General features: G+C 37.1%; 1 protein-coding gene across 1 annotated transcript in view; it reads left to right on the top strand.

The window, feature by feature from the left end:
- The window catches only part of elf2a (E74-like factor 2a (ets domain transcription factor)), a 132,539-nt gene that overhangs the window by 55,822 nt on the left and 57,000 nt on the right, over positions 1-19,717 (top strand). The window contains exon 2 of the mRNA XM_039751670.1: positions 1,306-1,505. Within this exon, the coding sequence (XP_039607604.1) occupies positions 1,431-1,505 (75 nt within the window). The 5' untranslated portion in view covers positions 1,306-1,430. The remainder of the gene's footprint in view (positions 1-1,305; positions 1,506-19,717) is intronic.

Genomic DNA, 19,717 nt, shown 5'->3' on the forward strand with positions numbered 1-19,717 from the left:
CTCTTGAAATGATGTTACCAGTACAGCATACAATAATGTAGATAATGGTACTGGCCAAAACAGAGTTGTAGATGATGTGAAGGATGTCAGTATCCCAAAATAAAAAAAAAATGAGTTTGCTCTGCCTTTTCTTATATAGTTCCTCTGTGTTAGGAGACCAGTCCAATCTGTCATTAATGTTCATCCCCGGGTACTTATAGTAGTGTAACACATCAACTCATTGAATAGTAGTAAATGGACACAGATGCTCTTTGGTGTGACCAATGTAAGTTACTAGTTTATTAGATTTGGTGATGTTAAGATGCAGGTAATCCTTTGTAAATCAAGAAGCAGTGTTCTCCACCTGTTTCGTCTACATCCAAATAGTGCAGAATCATGAAAGAATTTGTGCAAGTGACATCACCTGGTGTTATAGTCTGAGGTGTATAGAGTGAAGAGAAAAGGAGAACATACTGTTCCTTGGGGTGATCCAGAGTTGTTTGCATCTATTTCAGAAACACAGTTCTTGAGCCTCAGAAACTCTGGTCTCCCTGACCGTCCATTATCCATGCTACCAAATGCTCAGCCATCTGCATATCCTGGAGATTACCTCTTAACAAGGATGGCTGGATAATATTGAAAGCACTGGAAAAATGAAAAAACATAATCATCAAATTGCTGCCACCTTTGGTTATGTGGGAGTAAGTCTTAGGAGCAGATACAAAATTTTATTTTCCACTATAATTGTTGTCCAGCAGGCAAACTATTGTGAGTTTAGGTGGTCTTTCACAAGTGGACTGATATAGTTCAGAACCAGCCTCTCAAACATTATGAGGGGTGCCACTGGTCTGTAGACAGTAGTTGAAGAACTGCCTACCATCTTTGGGACTGAAACTATACAGGATGTTTTCCATAGTAAGTAAACTTTTTATAGCCCTAGTGACAAGTGAAAAGGTGACAGAGAACGCCAAAAAGCTGGTAAGCACAGGCCTTAACAACTCAATGATTTAATCCATCTGGTCCTGTGGCTTTTCGTGTATAGCCCCCTCAGTTGCTTCCTCACTTATTCATCAGTTATATACAACCCATACTGATGACCTGAGGTGAACTGGCCATACCAATTGAAGTGGTTTAGTAGGGATGATGTGGGAGGACACAAATGAAAGTGACCTTCTACTACTAAAAGAGCATTTATCATATATTCCTTAAATTGAATGTGAAGTAAATTTGAAATGTATGGGAACTGTATGATGGAGCATTTGTAAATGATGATGGGTGTACAATTTTAATAGCATGGTATTAACTGAATTATTTTCTTTTAAACAGGAAGCTGTGGTTGCTGTAGTATCTGTGTCGAATGTGGATACAGAAGGTCTACAAAGTTTAGAGGCTCAACTATTGAATGATACTTTGAGACATAGCATACCTTCCCCTCCTGAAAGGAATGTATCATGGCATCAGTGGTAGTTGTTGATGGAGGAGGACCTGTTGTGGAATATGTCAGTGTGATGGAGAATTCCCAGCAGGTAAGAATATCGACATCTGATGCATATTTTAAACGCTACTTCTAGATTAAATGGCTGTATTCAAGAAGACTTTGTAGTCTGCAATATTATAGTGTCAAGTTGAAGTTCATATACTGCATGTAGGAATCTTTTGATAAAATGAATAAACAGAGAAAGCAAGTAAGTGTTAGTCCATCCATCCATCCATCCATCCATCCATTGTCCAACCAGCCAACTGGTAGAAATTAAAGAGGCATGTCAATAGAACTTTACAGATACAATTGAGTTGAAAATTATAACGTTTCTCTAAAAAACTGAATGTTAGTAGTGACATTTTAAGATGAATCTATATTCCAAACTATTAGGAACACTATACTAATAGTGGTAGGTCCTCCTTTTCCTCTCAGAAAGTCTCAGTTTTTCAGTGTATGCATTCCACAAGATGTTGGAAACATTCTTTTGAGATTATGTTCCATGGTGATGTGATTAAATCATAAAATATCTGCAGATTTGTCAGATGCACTCTGTTGCTGAGAATCTCCTGTTCTGCCACATTCCAAAAGTGTTCTGTTGGATTCAGATCCGGTGACTGGGGCGGCCACTGAATTACACTGAACTAGACGTCATTTTCATAAAACCAGGCGACATTTGCTTTGCGACATGGTGTATTATCATTCTAGAAGTAGCCATTAGAAGATGGGTAAATTGTGGGTATGAAGTGATGTACCTGGTCAGAAACAATACTCGGATAGGCTATGACATTCAAGCAATGATTGATTGGTATTAATGGACGCAAAGTGTTCCAAGAAACCGTTCCCCACTCCATTACATTACCATAGTCAGTGTGGACTCTTGATATTAAGCAGGTTGGGTGCATGAATTTTTGTCATGGGTGCTAAATTCTGACCCTACCACCTATGTGCCTAAGAAGAAAATGAGATTCATCAGACCAGGCAATGTTTTGCTAGTATTCATCTGTCCAATTATGGTGAACCTGTGCCCATTATAGCCTCAGCACTCTATTTATTCTTCAATGACAGGAGTGGAACACAACTTGGCCTACTGCTGTTGTAGCCCATTTGTCTCAAGGTTTGATGTGTTGTGCTTTCTGAGATGCCTTTTTTTTTTGTTCATCACAGTTGCTCAGAATGGTAATCTGAGTTAGTTATCTTTCTGTCAGCTTGAACTAGTCTGGCCAATTTTCCTTATACCACTCTCATCCCATGGCATTTCCATCCACAGAATACTGGTCCCTGGATTTTTTTTTTTTGCACAATTCTGCGTAAAATCTAGAGGGTGTTGTGTGTGAAAATCTCAGGAGAGCACCAGATGTGGAAATACTTGAACCAGCATTTGTGGCACCAATAATTATGCCCCAGTTGAAATCACCAAGATCATGTTTTTTTCCCATTCTTGTGTTTAATGTGAAAATTAACTGAAGCTACTGTCCTATGTATAGCTTTTTAGTTATTTACTTATTTCTTTGTATTTGTATTATTTTGTTTGTTTTTAGCTTCAGTGAACTGTATTTTACTGAATTTTTTTTTATTGTAAAGCACTTTGGTCAACTTGGTTAAATGTACTATATAAATAATGCTGACTTGACTTGTCTTGTATCTTCGACATGCCTCCTTATGTTTTTATGCATTGTGCTGTTGCCACATTCAGTCCACAGCTTATGCCATAACACCTGAAGTGCGGCCCATGAATTGGACATCCAGCCCACAATGGCCCTAAAATTAGAATACGGTTGACTCCTCATGGCCAGCAGAAAATGCTCCTCGACTTCTGACCACACATGTGACGTAGCTGACACAAAAATACTGGATTAGAGACTGTGCTGCATGACTGGAATGAAAACCAAATAGAGGTGCAATCACACTGCATTGCTGACAGGAACCACTACAATTTCAGTGAAGCACATTGCAAAGGCCATTCTGGGTCCTTTTTATTCTAAATGGTGGTGAGGGCACAGCTACTTCTACTGACATAGCATACGGCAATGACCTGCATTGTCAACTAAAGGACAAAAAATACAAGCATGACAAACACTCACAGATCTGCCTCTTGCCATCATTCACAAGTGAAAAAAATGTCTTTCATTCAGATGTACAGCTCTGTTGGAATGACATCTTCTGTGTTTACATTTAATATGACGATTTTTAGGAAGTAACTGTTAATAATAATTTAGCAAAAAATGCATGCATTTTGCGCATTTTTCCCATATAAATGGATACTGGAAATGTGGATTATGCAACGCAAGTTATATGATATATAATTTTTTTTTAATCTTTTCCCATGGATGTTTTCACATCCTTGACACTGTCCTGCATTGATCACTTATCAGAGTTGTTATGTTTAAATGTTAAATATTTGATTTTGTCTAAGAAAGCATGAGATTAAAATATTTTCTGGGGTAAGTAGCATTTAAAAAATATCTTTTGGGTGGAATATTCCTTTAAATATATTGTTTACATTAATATTAATAACAGTAAGCAACCGTTAACATCCTATTAAAAAGAGAGAGTCAGAACTAGGACAATACAAGACTTTTTTTTTTTGCAAAAGCATTTTTGATTAATGCAAGATATTGTCTACTTACCGTTATCAAAAAAATCCCAGAGAATAGAGAGATTTTTTTGTCAATATCACACACCCCTCATCTCCTTAAAAAAAATCAGCATTTAATTATTACAAACAGCTTTTACACCGATGCCTTTAGAACTAGAAGCCAAGAAGATCAAGAACAAAACTACAAGCACAAACAGATGACATTCAGATTCAAGCAGTTAAAGTATTTTCTCAACATGTTTATATAAGACCAAAGCCATTTATAACACACAGTATTATGTACATTTTGATAAGCACTACTTAATTACGAAAAGACATTTTTACATTATAATGTAAGACATCGCTATTTACAACACACACACAGCATAGACAGCTCCTTATCTTTTGTCTCCATGAAAGCCTCTGTTGATAATCTCCCAGGATATGGCGCATATAGGTTCAAAATCCATAGTCAAGTTTATCATTTTATCAGTCAACCTTCCCAAATGAAGTGCTTAGACAAAGACTTTGAAGGCCTGAAAATAAAGGCATTCTCCTCATTTGCTTTTAACACAAAAATATTTAATTGTTGCTAACATTCTTTATGCCTGAACACTGAAAAATATAAGACAAGTTCAAGAAGAGGAAAAACAAACATTAAAGTCAGGAGGCAGTCTGGTTCAAGAAGTACAAATGTATTTCCAAAACACTGAGTGTGAAATGTCGCAACATCAAAAATGGATCATAAACAGATTCAGTCTTTTACTCCAAAGACCCAACTCCTATCCATATTTAGCCCTTATATCAGTCTGATTGTTTTCTATTCCTCTCAGTTTTAAGAACCAGACGTCCATGTGTTCCATTAATAACAGACTTCATGAAAAACCTGGATGGAACAAAGAAGTTAATTTATTAAAAAAGGTTAAAGTTTCTATTTACGAAGATGGGCAGAAACAAAAGCTGTCCTGCATTTTGCCTTATGTTCAATTTAAGCTCCATTACACTGCACAACTTTTTAGTTATAGAGTTAATTTACATAATCTTAGTGAGTTGATGGCAGTCATGGCCCCACCCCATGATGGCTAATTGTGTAGTTAGACATCCTTGTGACATTCTGGTGAAATATGGCCCTCAAAAGAAATAAGTGGTCAAAGCAATCCCTGAAAGAATAAGAGGAAGCATAAAGTGCTATTTCTAAACAAAAATAAAAAGATCTTTTCCAAAGTGACACGTCAGCTTCAAAGTTGTTATTCCTTTAACAATAGGGTATAACAATTATTTACATAACTTACTTACCTAATACAAAGTAAATGCTATCTAGAGAAGATTTAAAGTATATGAAAGGATGTGAATAGGTTATATGCAAATACGGTGCCATTTTATATTAAGAACTTGAGCATCTGTATGTTTTGGTATCTGTTGGTGGTCCTGAATATAGAGTGTCTACTGTATCTGTTAGGATATTATGATAACTGTGGCATACACTCACACAAACTTAATGTTTACTCTCAGGTCAATCCAACCTAAACTCTTTCTTTGTATAGAATTCACAATAACTTACTAATGTAACTTCATGTAGTCATGACATAAGTGTAGGAGAGCTGTTTAGTCCATTAACACTAGAATTACCAGAGCCTACGAAAAAACTTGTAGATCCATCCCACCTTAAAATGCTTTGAACCTCTCCGTCAGCATCTTTTGTTCTTTTAAATATGTTGATAAGCAGCAAACAGCAAGCAGTTTGCTGTCACATCCCCCACCAGCGCACAGTTTTCTCAGCTCAAGTCTGTTTACCTGCGTGTCAGTTGCTTAGAGTTGTATAGAGTGAGAAGTCAAGCAAAATGACACCTTTTATAAATACTATATCATTATTTGGAGCACATGCATTTCATGTGTGTTCAGTGTCTACAACGATCTATGTAAACACATTGTTAAAACAGAAACATTTTTCATGATTTAGTAATAATTGACAAAATGTAGACACACAGTGTATAATGTGTTAAGCCTGATTTCCAAATATCAAAGAAACATTTTCACAAAAGGTACTAATATAACAGAACAAATGCGCTTCCATTTAAAAATATAACTGCAGGAGAAAGAATCTGCATTAGGGTGCGACATTGACACGCATTTGTTACGACAGCTTCAGTGGCACAATGGTATCAACTGTTGACTGATAATCAAAGCTTCACGGGTTCGATCCTGGATGAGTCGGTTTTGATAAGTGAAGTGCTCGTATTCTTACTATTTTAGAATAAAAACATACATTTGATTCCAGTCTGTAACAGCCGGTGTAAATGTGTGATACTTGTAAAGGTTAGCTTTGTTTGTTTTTTTTATTAAGTTTTATTCTGTTGGCTGCGTTCACGATCGTTGTAGACACAGAACACACATGAAATGCATGTGTTCCAAATAACGATATCTATAATAATAAAAGGCAAAGCCCTCACTCACTCACTCACTCACTCACTCACTCATCACTAATTCTCCAACTTCCCGTGTACGTAGAAGGCTGAAATTTGGCAGGCCCATTCCTTACAGCTTACTTACATAGGTTAAGCAGATTTCATTTTGAAATTCTACGCGTAACGGTCATAACGGTCAACAATGTCTGCCATATTGAACTTTCTTATTCATGGCCCCATCTTCACGAAATTTGGTAGGCAGCTTCCCTGCGCTAACCGAAACCAATGTACATACTTATTTTTGTAGTATGACGCCACTGTCAGCCACCATATTGAACTTTCCAACATCACTAATTCTCCAACTTCCCGTGTAGGGAGAAGGGTGAAATTTGGTACTTATTTTGGTGGTATGATGCCACTGTCGGCCGCCATATTGAACTTTTAACGGAAGCCGATGTCCGTACTTATTTCGTTGGTATGACACCACTGTCGGCCGCCATATTGAACTTTCCAACATCACTAATTCTCCAACTTCCCATGTAGGTAGAAGGCTGAAATTTGACAGGCTTATTCCTTACAGCTTACTTACAACAATTAAGCAGGTTTCATTTCGAAATTCTACGTGTAACGGTCATAACAGTCAACAACGTCCGCCATGTTGAACTTTCTTATTTACGGCCCCATCTTCACGAAATTTGGTAGGTGGCTTCCCTGAGCTAACCGAAATCAATGTACGTACTTATTTCGGTGGTATGACGCCACTGTCAGCCGCCATATTGAACTTTCCAACATCACTAATTCTCCAACTTCCCATATAGGTAGAAGGCTGAAATTTGGCAGGCTCATTCCTTACAGCTTACTTACAAAAGTTAAGCAGGTTTCATTTTGAAATTCTATGCGTTATGGTCATAATGGTCAACAATGTCCACCATGTTGAACTTTCTTATTTATGGCCCCATCTTCTCGAAATTTGGTAGGCGGCTTCCCTGCACAAACCGAAACCAATGTACATACTTATTTTGGTGGTATGATGCCACTGTCGCCGCCATATTGAACTTTTCAACAGTCTTTGTTACTTATGGGCCCATCTTCAAGAAATTTTGTACATGGGTTCCCAACGCTAACTGAATCCTACTTACGTACATATATACAGTGGTGTGAAAAACTATTTGCCCCCTTCCTGATTTCTTATTCTTTTGCATGTTTGTCACACAAAATGTTTCTGATCATCAAACACATTTAACCATTAGTCAAATATAACACAAGTAAATACAAAATGCAGTTTTTAAATGATGGTTTTTATTATTTAGGGAGAAAAAATCCAAACCTACATGGCCCTGTGTGAAAAAGTAATTGCCCCCTGAACCTAATAACTGGTTGGGCCACCCTTAGCAGCAATAACTGCAAGCAAGCGTTTTTTGATAACTTGCAATGAGTCTTTGACAGCGCTCTGGAGGAATTTTGGCCCACTCATCTTTGCAGAATTGTTGTAATTCAGCTTTATTTGAGGGTTTTCTAGCATGAACCGCCTTTTTAAGGTCATGCCATAGCATCTCAATTGGATTCAGGTCAGGACTTTGACTAGGCCACTCCAAAGTCTTCATTTTGTTTTTCTTCAGCCATTCAGAGGTGGATTTGCTGGTGTGTTTTGGGTCATTGTCCTGTTGCAGCACCCAAGATCGCTTCAGCTTGAGTTGACGAACAGATGGCCGGACATTCTCCTTCAGGATTTTTTGGTAGACAGTAGAATTCATGGTTCCATCTATCACAGCAAGCCTTCCAGGTCCTGAAGCAGCAAAACAACCCCAGACCATCACACTACCACCACCATATTTTACTGTTGGTATGATGTTCTTTTTCTGAAATGCTGTGTTCCTTTTACGCCAGATGTAATGGGACATTTGCCTTCCAAAAAGATCAACTTTTGTCTCATCAGTCCACAAGGTATTTTCCCAAAAGTCTTGGCAATCATTGAGATGTTTCTTAGCAAAATTGAGACGAGCCCTAATGTTCTTTTGCTTAACAGTGGTTTGCGTCTTGGAAATCTGCCATGCAGGCCGTTTTTGCCCAGTCTCTTTCTTATGGTGGAGTCGTGAACACTAACCTTAATTGAGGCAAGTGAGGCCTGCAGTTCTTTAGACGTTGTCCTGGGGTCTTTGTGACCTCTCGGATGAGTCGCTCTCTGCTCTTGGGGTAATTTTGGTCGGCCGCCACTCCTGGGAAGGTTCACCACTGTTCCATGTTTTTGCCATTTGTGGATAATGGCTCTCACTGTGGTTCCCTGGAGTCCCAAAGCTTTAGAAATGGCTTTATAACCTTTACCAGACTGATAGATCTCAATTACTTCTGTTCTCATTTGTTCCTGAATTTCTTTGGATCTTGGCATGATGTCTAGCTTTTGAGGTGCTTTTGGTCTACTTCTCTGTGTCAGGCAGCTCCTATTTAAGTGATTTCTTGATTGAAACAGGTGTGGCAGTAATCAGGCCTGGGGGTGGCTACGGAAATTGAACTCAGGTGTGATACACCACAGTTAGGTTATTTTTTTTAACAAGGGGCAATTACTTTTTCACACAGGGCCATGTAGGTTTGGATTTTTTTTCTCCCTAAATAATAAAACCATCATTTAAAAACTGCATTTTGTGTTTACTTGTGTTATATTTGACTAATGGTTAAATGTGGTTGATGGTCAGAAACATTTTGTGTGACAAACATGCAAAAGAATAAGAAATCAGGAAGGGGGCAAATAGTTTTTCACACCACTGTATGTCCATAGCCTGCACCTCGGTCACCATGTGAGGTGGCGTTGGGTCCCCCATCCCAACGCCTCCCACATTGTTGGCTGCCAGCCTATATAAGACTGTCCTCGCTCCGGTCTCTATATTCCCTTCCTTGCTTCGCCACAGGATTCACTTCTCCCTACTGATAACTACAGCCTTTTTGTTTAATCCACGGCTTCTCCTGTTTATTGTTTGTTTATTACAATTATAGTTATTGTATAGGTATTTTACACTTACTTTACATTGCTCAGGTACCCATTTCCTTTATCATTCCAACCCCCATTACCATGTCTATCGAGATGATCACTATCGATCAAAGAACTGTCACTTACCGAGTGGTTTCCATGACCGGAGATGGCACCTGCCTTTTCCATTCTCTTTGTTACATATTGCACGGCCATATCAGGCTCACTCTTGATATCCGGAGGAACATTCTGTCTTATGCATTGAATGACTGAGACAGGTTCAAGGTGTGGACTGATGACGGTACAGGAGATAATTATACTACACAGGAGCACTATAAGAGTGAAATGCTTAAGCCCTTCACCTATGGTTCTGCATGTGAGTTGATGGCTGCCGCTGAATTGTTCGGTTGTCGCTTTCAAGTGTACCGAAATGGCCAAATATTTTACACCTTTTTGACAACGGCCAATGCCTCTTAAACATCTTAGATTCACAGGTGACGATTTCAGTAGTGGACACTTTGATGTTTATGAATGTTTAAACTCTCAAAAGCTGGATGTGATTTTATCGCTGAAACCGGTTGTGTGCTTACAATGCTTGACAGATGCCAAATGTCACTTCAACACAACAACTCCTGCAAATACTGTCGTAATTGAAACAAACCATGAAACTCAAACCGATTATGACCGCAGAAATCCAAGCTGTGAGATTTGAGACAACATTACTGTTCACATGGCCAACTGTAAGTTACATGCTCAAGAGTAAGCTCAGCGCACAGCTTGGTCATGTTACAACCGGAGGGCTGAACTGACAACATGGTATACAAAGAGATCCTTAACAAATAATTATTGGCATATTTTCCTTCAGTTTAAAAAGGTTTAATTTTCTTCTTAATAAAAATTTTAATGCAGTACTTCGCCGCTGCAAAGCGCGGGTATTTTGCTAGTAGTATTTATAAAAGGTGTCATTTTGCTTGACTTCTCACTCTATACAACTCTAAGCAACTGACATGCAGGTAAACAGACTTGAGCTGAGAAAACTGTGCGCCGGTGGGGGATGTGATAGCAGACTGCTTGCTGTGTGCTGCTTATCAACGCATTTAAAGGACAAAAGACGCTGACGAGGAGGTGTGAAGCGTTTTAAGGTGGGACGGGTTTACATGTTTTTTCGTAGGCTCTGGTAATTCTAGTGTTAAATTAACGTATGCATAATCTCTTGTTCCATGATGTCCCTTAAATAACCTGAAACTCACAAGTGTATTGTGAAATATTGTACAACTTCTATTTTTATTAAAATGTACTGTTCTCTTTATTTATAAATGATCATATTGCTATGTGTAAATATATTTTTTCATTACTTTACTTTATTTATATACAATGTCTGTTTTTATGAGAAATGTCCTTCAAATTGGCCTAATATGAGTGGGATACATACTTGAGTACATTTTACAGTTGATTGGTGCTTCATCCAGGGTTGCTTACTACTTTGAGTATAATACTGCTGAGAAGGTGTTAAATAATACAGTTACAAATTTGTGTTGATATTAAGGTTTCACAATACAATATTCCACAATATGAAATTTGCATAAAAGAAATGTGTTGAATGTTTAGTGCTGCTTAATGTGAGAAATTCGTAATGTATAAAAATACATTCAAATCAGGACACAAATAGAAAAGTTATGTTAAAAATGTAAATAATCTTTAAAAATTAACAAAATATTTTCAATGTAGTAACATAAGAGAGATTGCATTTTATCAGCAAATGCAAGTAAGAATTCTACTGCACATTGTACATATGACAGTAAAGACCCTGTAATCGTATAATACAAAGTTATTCTAGTGCAAAAAAATTAATTTAAATCTATCCCTTTGTTTTCTGTATAAACATCAAGCATTGCTGCAGCAATAGCTGCTCTTTTATTTCCTGCTTAGCTGAGGTTTCTATATATCTTTTGAAGAGCTTTATGTTCTATCTTCTTTTAATAATATAAATATTGACATTCTGCTTGAAGCTGAATCTTCTGCATCATAACCCCTTCACCTGATCACCCTCACTGGGTACTGATGTAGCAGAGACAGACATCATTTGACCTGAAAAGCAAGCACTGGGAATATGGCTGCTTTCACTCTCCACCATGCTAGAGGATTGCAGTTGCACGATTCAGCACTGTATAATTTCTTCTTGTCGAAATGTATAACTTTTACTTAATCAGTGTCCATGAGAGAAAGGTGTATCGATGTTTCGAGCACTTGTTCTCGGATCCGGAGCTTGTCAGAGCTGCAGTACCTGCAGCTGGCTGCTCCCCTTAGCTTTTGAGTATCTAATGAGACCTGTTTAATATGGTAAATTTGATGGTCCTTAATAATTTGAAGACAAGCTTGTTAATGCAGTTGTATATCTATGAAACAGTGTTATGATTGGCCATACTTGTCAGAGAATGTAACTTAGTAAATTAAGTGTGTGTGCGAAACATATTACCTGCATGTAATGAATGGATTGGTCATACCTACTGATAAGATCTAGCCTTTGGGTCCATGTGACGCTAAAGTTAGATTAAGCAGACTCATTAAATGAATAGGTATTAAAATACTTGACCTCAAATAAAACTTGTTTGCCAATTTCTAGTATAAAATGTTGTGGTTAATTTCATGTTTTTTCCATGAAGTTTTGACTAGAAATTACATTCTGTCATTAAAGTCAATGGGTTTTATTTGACTTTCAGTTTATTGTTGCTTATTGCAACAAGAGTGAAATGGAAGGTCTACAGGATGGTATTGAGCCCAGCTATGTTATATGGATTGGAGATAGTGGCACTGACCAGAAAGCAGGAGACAGAGCTAGAGGTAGCAGAGTTGAAGATGCTAAGATTTGCATTGGGTGTGACGAGGGTGGATAGGATTAGAAATGAGTACATTAGAGGGTCGGCTTAAGTTGGACGGTTGGGAGACAAAGTCAGAGAGGTGAGATTGCGTTGGCTTGGACATGTGCAGAGGAGAGGTGCTGAGTGTATTGGGATGAGGATGCTAAGGATAGAGCTGCCAGGCAAGAGAAAAAGAGGAAGGCATAAAAGAAGCTTTATGGATGTGGTGAGAGAGGACATGCAGGTGATGGGTATAACAGAACAAGATGCAGAGGACAGAAAGATATGGAAGAAGATGATCCGCTGTGGCAACCCCTAACGGGAGCAGCCGAAAGAAGAAGATTAACTTTGCTGTTAATTCACTTTATCTTCTTAAAGGCCACAACTTATTGTTCATTGCTCAAAAATTAAAGGTAAATGATGTCCTTGAATTTACCAAATAATTCCAAGTTAGAAATGAACACTGGTTTTCTCCAAAGTACTATACTACTAAGAAATTTGATACTCCAAGGCAGCCAGTCCCTAATAAAGACAGTATTATTAGTGCTGGGCGGTATATCGGTTCATACCAAAAATGTTTTTTTATTTTTGTTATGATCTGGATTTTTTTTTATACTGCAACACTGGTTTAAATAGCCTAAACAATGTTCAGAACGTGGCGCAGTGGGAAACTGTTTAAGGGGGGACCTTTTTCACAGCTGCAACGCTAAACATGCATGCAACAGAGTATATGGGTTAACGGAAGTATTGGGCGATGAAAATGGACAGAGAACATTCCGAAACTAAAGCTGTAGCTGACGATAAAGTTGAGCAAATGACACAGAAGAATTTTTGCCGAAAAAAGGAGCCATTTCAGTTGTCTGAACATGCTGTCTTTATTCTAGTAATTTGTCATTAAAGTAGAACATTGTAAACTAAACTTCATTTTAAAATGAATATTTAATTTACTAGATTTTCTCAAACCCCATCATAAGTTATGTAGCACATTAAATGCTTTGTGTTAAGTGTTCCCCGAGCCATGTTAATTGTTCGCCACACACAATACATTAATTTCATGATATTCCTGCTCCCTGAACATTTAGAATGCTAAGATAAATACTTGATATAATTTTCATGATGAAATGCATTAAAGCATGTATTAATCATGTGGGGGCACGGTGGCTTGGAGGTTACACTGCTGCCTCGCAGCAAGGGTGTCCCAGGTGTTCCCTGCCTTGAATTTGCATGTTTTTCTGGTGGGTTTACTCTGCGTGCTTCAGTTTACTTTCAAAGTAACGGTGGATGTGAAGTTTTGTTCTGCTATATTGGCCCTGCTAGTGCATGTATTGCTCAATTTCACCCTGCGATGTGCTAGTGCCTCGTTCAGGATTTGCTCCTGCCTCACACACAATGCTTGCTGGGAAGGGTGCAATCCTGAATGGATGGCAAATTTAAACATCTATAACAAAGATTTTTTTAAAGTTCTGAACACTCCGTGGTCTAAGTTTATAACTAGTTTTAATTTCACAAAGACATTTATCATGTGGTGATTGGTTATGTTGGAAAAAGGAAGGATCGGAACTGGGGGTTTGGTACGTCAGATAGAGATAGCATGCATGCAATAAAGAAAGCCCACTTGGAAGAACATCCATTGAATTCTGTGTTCGTGTCTCTGACCACCAGATCACGAACCCAACATTTACACAATAGTTAAGTTAAACCTGTGCGATACCCATTCATACATCCAGTTTTTTGAAGCCTTGTCACACCTGCCATAAAGTTCTCTACACTGAATGTACATCTGGGGACGCCTTACTGCGAGGGAGCAGCACTACCGCCTCACTGCTGTGCATGTTTAATACTTGCTTTAATGCATTTCAACATGAAAATGATATGAAGTATTTATTTATCTTAGCATTCTAAATTTTCAGAGAGCAGGAATATCAAGAAGTGAATGTATTCTGTGCGGCAATCCCTACTTGCGCCTCCTCTTAGTGCGGAGGAAGACAGTTTAAGTGCGTAACGATTAAAAACTGGGTCAGGGAACACCTAACACAAAGCATTTAATGTGCTATAATAACTTATGACGGGGTTTGAGAAAATGTAGTAAATTAAACATTGATTTTAGGATGAAGTTTAGTTTACGACATTCTACTTTAATGACAAAATAAACTATGAGAATAAAGTGGAAAAGTCAAGAATAAAGTCAACATGTTGATTGCACTTAAAATTGAATCCAAGAAAACCATTACATGTTTCCACCAAAGCTATCTCTCTCTCTGTCTCTCTCTCAAACCCACTACCACCTTTGCCAATATTTGACCAATATTTGTCAGTGTGACTTTTCCTTTCTCTGTCTGTCTCTCTTTTGAGCCACTCATGGTTGGAGTTACATAACAGCAGCTTGAAAACTGATACAGTAGTATCATTTATTTTAGCAACATCATTAAATGTGATATTTTTTGTTGTTGTTGTTAGAGTTGATGAGAGAGCAAGCAAACTTGATGATTTCTTAATTTTTATAGTTATGATGTTTGTGAGACATCATCCTATATGTGTCCTATTCTAATTATATTTTATTTGTTTTACACTAGTTTTTCAGTGCTGTATAAAATACATCTTTCTTTATGGATTTTTTTTATCCATATCTGATACTTGTGCTTAAAGAGGGACTCCGTCTTTTCTGTATTCTTGTGGATTATATTTTTATTTCTGTTTTTAGCAACATGCTCAAAAAATTTAGTCCTTTTTGTTGCAAATGTTTTCATATTTGGAGTTAAGAATTGTGTTTTCATGAGTCAATTAAAATTTTCTATTTGTTTAAGCTAAAAAGGCAGCAAGGGAGAGAAGGTGAAATTTTATATTTGCTCATAAGCAGATCTTAATGTTATATTCAGTCTGAATTTTAAAATAGAGGACATTAAAAACTGAGTTATTTGTTAACTTGCTGTTTACTTGGAGTACTCTTTTGAAGACTGTTTGCATGGTATCCAGAGGAATGATGTGAAAACCTTTTTGTTAGCATATTTTAAAAAATGTTTTATGAAGTGTGTGTTTCTTTCTTGAAAAATTGTAAGGCAGAGGGAATTTTTTAATGTATTTTAGTACTGATATATTTGTTATAGCATGCTTACTGAAGCTCACTGTGATCATTGGTACAGAATATGCAGCATGCACTGCAGTCTGAAGTATGCTTTTTTAAATTGAGAATATCCTTTTAGTGAATGTAATTATTTTAGTTGGCATCTGTGGCAGCAATTAGAAAACATTTAGTTTTTAAAAGGTGCTTTCAGCTTTTAAACATCCAAATAGCCTGTGAAAATCAAATATTACAAAATTTAAAGTATGATTTGTAACCATATTGTAACTGCTGTAACATGTGCATGAGCGATGGTGCTACCATTCCTTCATAGATCATAAAATTTCTTAAGTTCACTTTGCCTGCAAACTGCATATTTAGTATTTATTGCCTTTTCCATAAAACAGAATGAACAGAAGCGTTCAAATTAATTGTGAACAAAGAATTTTGAATTAGATGATCTGAAATAGTTTTAATATTCAATTTGCAGAATCTTGACTGTGAATTTTAGGTTTAGTACAGGGTTAATTTTGTGGCTGTAGGTTTTTATTCTAATGAATTTAAAAAATGTCATTCACTCCAAATTGATCTAATTGTGTAGTAACCTGGCTTTTATTTGGGCCTTGGTCTATATACAGAAAATGTACTAGTCTGACATTTAAATTTAGAAGAAATTCAGAAATTTGAATTTTTTGTTATATCTTAATTTGTTTTTGTCATTTTGTTTTAAATTCACAGTACTGTGGAGTTCGCTCCCTTAATTGTTTCTGGATACTGGAAATTAGTGATGAACAGTGTAGTTGCAGTTGCAAATGACACTGAATGCTATAGGGGAGCAGCTACTTCAGAGTAACACTTGTGCTGATTGATTAGTATGAAAGGCTTACATCAGTGTCTCTCAAGTTCAGTCCTATGGATCACTATGGCTGCAAGTGTTCATCCAAACTATCTTTTGCTTTTAACTGGAGATAGAGGTCTGCATTCCCCTAAAAGCTCTATGGAACCTAAACTCAAAGTTTAGTGGCATGGGGTCCTTTTTTCTCTTTCTTTATTTGTAGATAAACACATAACGTTCAATCAAACAAATAATATCAACATCATAAACACAAGGCAGTAGTAGATTAGAGTAGATAGAGATACCCTACTATGTTTTGCATCCCCTCAAAGTTTTTAACTTGTGGTTATGTAACTAAGCAAACTACTATGCAAAATGTACAATTCATTTACTTCTTGTGCAGTTTACTGTTATGAACAATCATTGTATATGAAGTGCAAATAAAGCAAGTCGACTCTTGTGACTCGATGTATTCCTCATGTCTGTTACTCCTATTCTTAACTCTTTGACTCCTCTTGTCCAGAAGGTTTGCACATGGCCTGACAGAGGAGGCAGGGTATGCCGGAAATAGATATGATGAGGTCATTTCACACAGAGCAAAGGCAGCCAAGATCCTGCTTTGCTGCCGTTTGGCAATATCTCGTTTTCCCGGGGAAATTTCATTGCTACATTTCAGATATGTAAGTATAAGCTGAAATGAGCTTAAATTAGTGATCTTTTTAAACATTTAGGTAGAGTAAATATGTTTAAATGATTCTTGCTGTAAAGTAAAAATTTTTTCTTTAAATTGTTGTTCCTAGATAAGTCATACACCAGTCACACCTTTATTAGCACTAATATAAAGGCATGTTCACCACAGCTGGACTGAGGTCAGAGAAAGTTAATTTAAATGAAACAGACCATACACCTGTTTTTTCTGAATATGGTAATAAAAATAGCCCACAAATCTCCTGGGAGTGTGTGTGAAAATACTTCATGGAATTAAACTTGCTTGAATCATAGTGAGCTGTAATGAAATAATATTCAGAGAAGTGAAGCTCAAAAACTGATAGGTCTCAGGTTTTCACTGATAGGGTTAGTAATGACTTGAGTTACAAAATAAATTGTTGTACCAATAGCTAATCCCATTAATTAATTTGAACCGTAAAGGTAAGGTGTTTGTCCAGTAAAATATTTTTTTTTCTGTGATAAGTTAAATAAGTTGATATTTTTATTTTAAAGTTCTGAAACTCCAAATTTCTTAGTGATGTTGCAATTTTTGGGGAAACAGGCTGTTTGAATACATATTCAATAACATAACATTGAGCCACCTTTTGCATCAATTAGTTTTTGCATTTTAGGGTTAATATGTACCAACTTTGCTTTGATTGAGCTATTCTTCCCATGAGATTTAACTTGTACAATACAGTTTTCAAATAGTGCCACATATTCTCAATTAAACTGAGATTAGGGCTTTTTGTCATTGAGCCACTCTAAGGTTTCTTTGGGCATGTGTTAAGGACAGTTGTCTTGCTGAAAGATGAACTTTCCATAAATCTTCAGTTTTTAGCAGACTTATTATAATAGTTCATTGCATTTTACACTATTCAGGCTTTTTTTTAAACTAGGTGTGTAGTCCCAAGTGAAAAGCAATTCCACGACATAATGTTAGCACCATCATATTTCACTTTGTTTTTTGAGGTATGGACAGTATTAAATTTACACTGCACATATTTGTTTGAACTTTGGTCAGAATGCTCTGTCTTAGTCTCATCTGCTGACAAAACCTTTTCCAAAGTCATAGTAGGAACACATTTCTGGTAATCTACAAATGTGCTTTTAATATGGTTCTTTCTGAGTAATGGTTTTGTTTGTGCCACTTTCCTAGTGTTTTTGCCTTGACTTAGTTGACTGGTCCACCTGTAATTCAGGCTCAACTACTGAACTCTCTCGCTCCTCAAGAGTAATTATCAGAATCAGAAAACTTTATTAATCCCGAAGAAAATTACTTCTGTTACAACTTAACAACAGACAAGGGACATGTTACACTAAGAGCAAGTATTAAGTAATCATGTAAATATAAAGTATAATAAATGTAAGTATCAAACTAGAGTGCAGAGTGTTGAACCTTAAGTTAATATTGCACATTCTGAGAACAAATAAGGTTATTCTCATGTGATGGGAAGACCATTTATTTATTTTGCACAAGAGCAAATAGTATGTTGCACATTTCAAGTACTTGAAAAATGTACCTGGATATCCAATAAAAAAAGAGGGTAATAGCTTAAAGTATGGGTAAGTGACCGGAAAAGGAGTTATAAAGTCTGATGGCTGTGGGGAGGAAGGAGTTTCTGTGACGTTCAGTGGAGCACTTGATGCTAGTCCGTCTACTGCTGAAAACGCTCCTCTGTCCAACCACAACACTATGAAGTGAGTGATTAGCATTTTCAATAATAGACCAAAACCTAGACAACATTCTCTGATCTGTCACAGTTTCCAAGCTGTCCAGTTTCTCTCCTACCACAGACAAAGCCTTCTGAATTGTTTGTTTACTCTCCTGATATATGCCACTTTAGTGTTGCTCCCCCAGCATGCCACAGTGAAGAAAAAGGCACGGGCAACCACACTGTCATAAAATATCCGCAACGTAGTGCTGCTGACACTAAAAGATCTGAGCTTGCGTAAGAAATACAGCCTACTTTGACCCTTCTTGTATATGGCCAGCGAGTTCCTGGACCAGTCTATCTTATTGCTCATATGCACCCCTAGATACTTGTACTCCTCAACTGTCTCCATCTCCATAACCTTAATAGACAGGGGAGTGACTGGAGATTGCAATCTTCTTAAATCCACTACCAGTTCCTTAGTTTTACTGGTGTTGATCTGCAGTTGATTCAGCTCACACCAGTCAACAAAATTGTCCACTGCCTTCCTGTAGTCCGTCTCTTCTCCATGTCTGATACTACCAACTATTGCAGAGTCATCAGAGAATTTCTGCAGATGGTAGCCCTCTGTGTTGTAACTAAAATCTGTAGTGTACAGGGTGAAGAGGAATGGTGACAGAACTGTCCCTTGTAGAGCACCAGTGCCACACAGCATAGTATCATATTGATCTTTCTGTGGCTTTCTCAAAAGCCTTTCTGTTTTGAGCAGAGAATTTCCAGGAATGATCTTTTTCAGGTTGTACCTGACTGGTTGTATACAGCTTCCTTCCCCTCATAATTGTATCACTGGGGGATCTAAAAACTTGAATATTGTACTTCTTTAAAATTTGTTCATTAATATATTTATCTCTAACTTTTTTGGAATGTCCTTTAGGTTTCATGTTCACTATGGTCTTTCTGTGGCCTTCTCAAAAGCATTTCTGTTTTGAACAGAGAATTTTCAGGAATGATATTTTTCAGGTTGTACCTGACTAGTTTTATGCAGCTTCTTTCCCCTCATAATTGTATCACTGGGGCATCCAAAAACTTGATTTTTGAAATATTGTACGTTTTTTTTTAATTTGTTCATTGATATATTTATCTCTCTAACTTTTTTGGAATGTCTTATAAGTTCACAACTGTCATTCTGATTCACAGCTTGA

The sequence above is a fragment of the Polypterus senegalus genome, chromosome 4 (genome assembly GCF_016835505.1).
Source record: "Polypterus senegalus isolate Bchr_013 chromosome 4, ASM1683550v1, whole genome shotgun sequence".
In the NCBI taxonomy this organism is placed as follows: Eukaryota; Metazoa; Chordata; class Cladistia; order Polypteriformes; family Polypteridae; genus Polypterus; species Polypterus senegalus.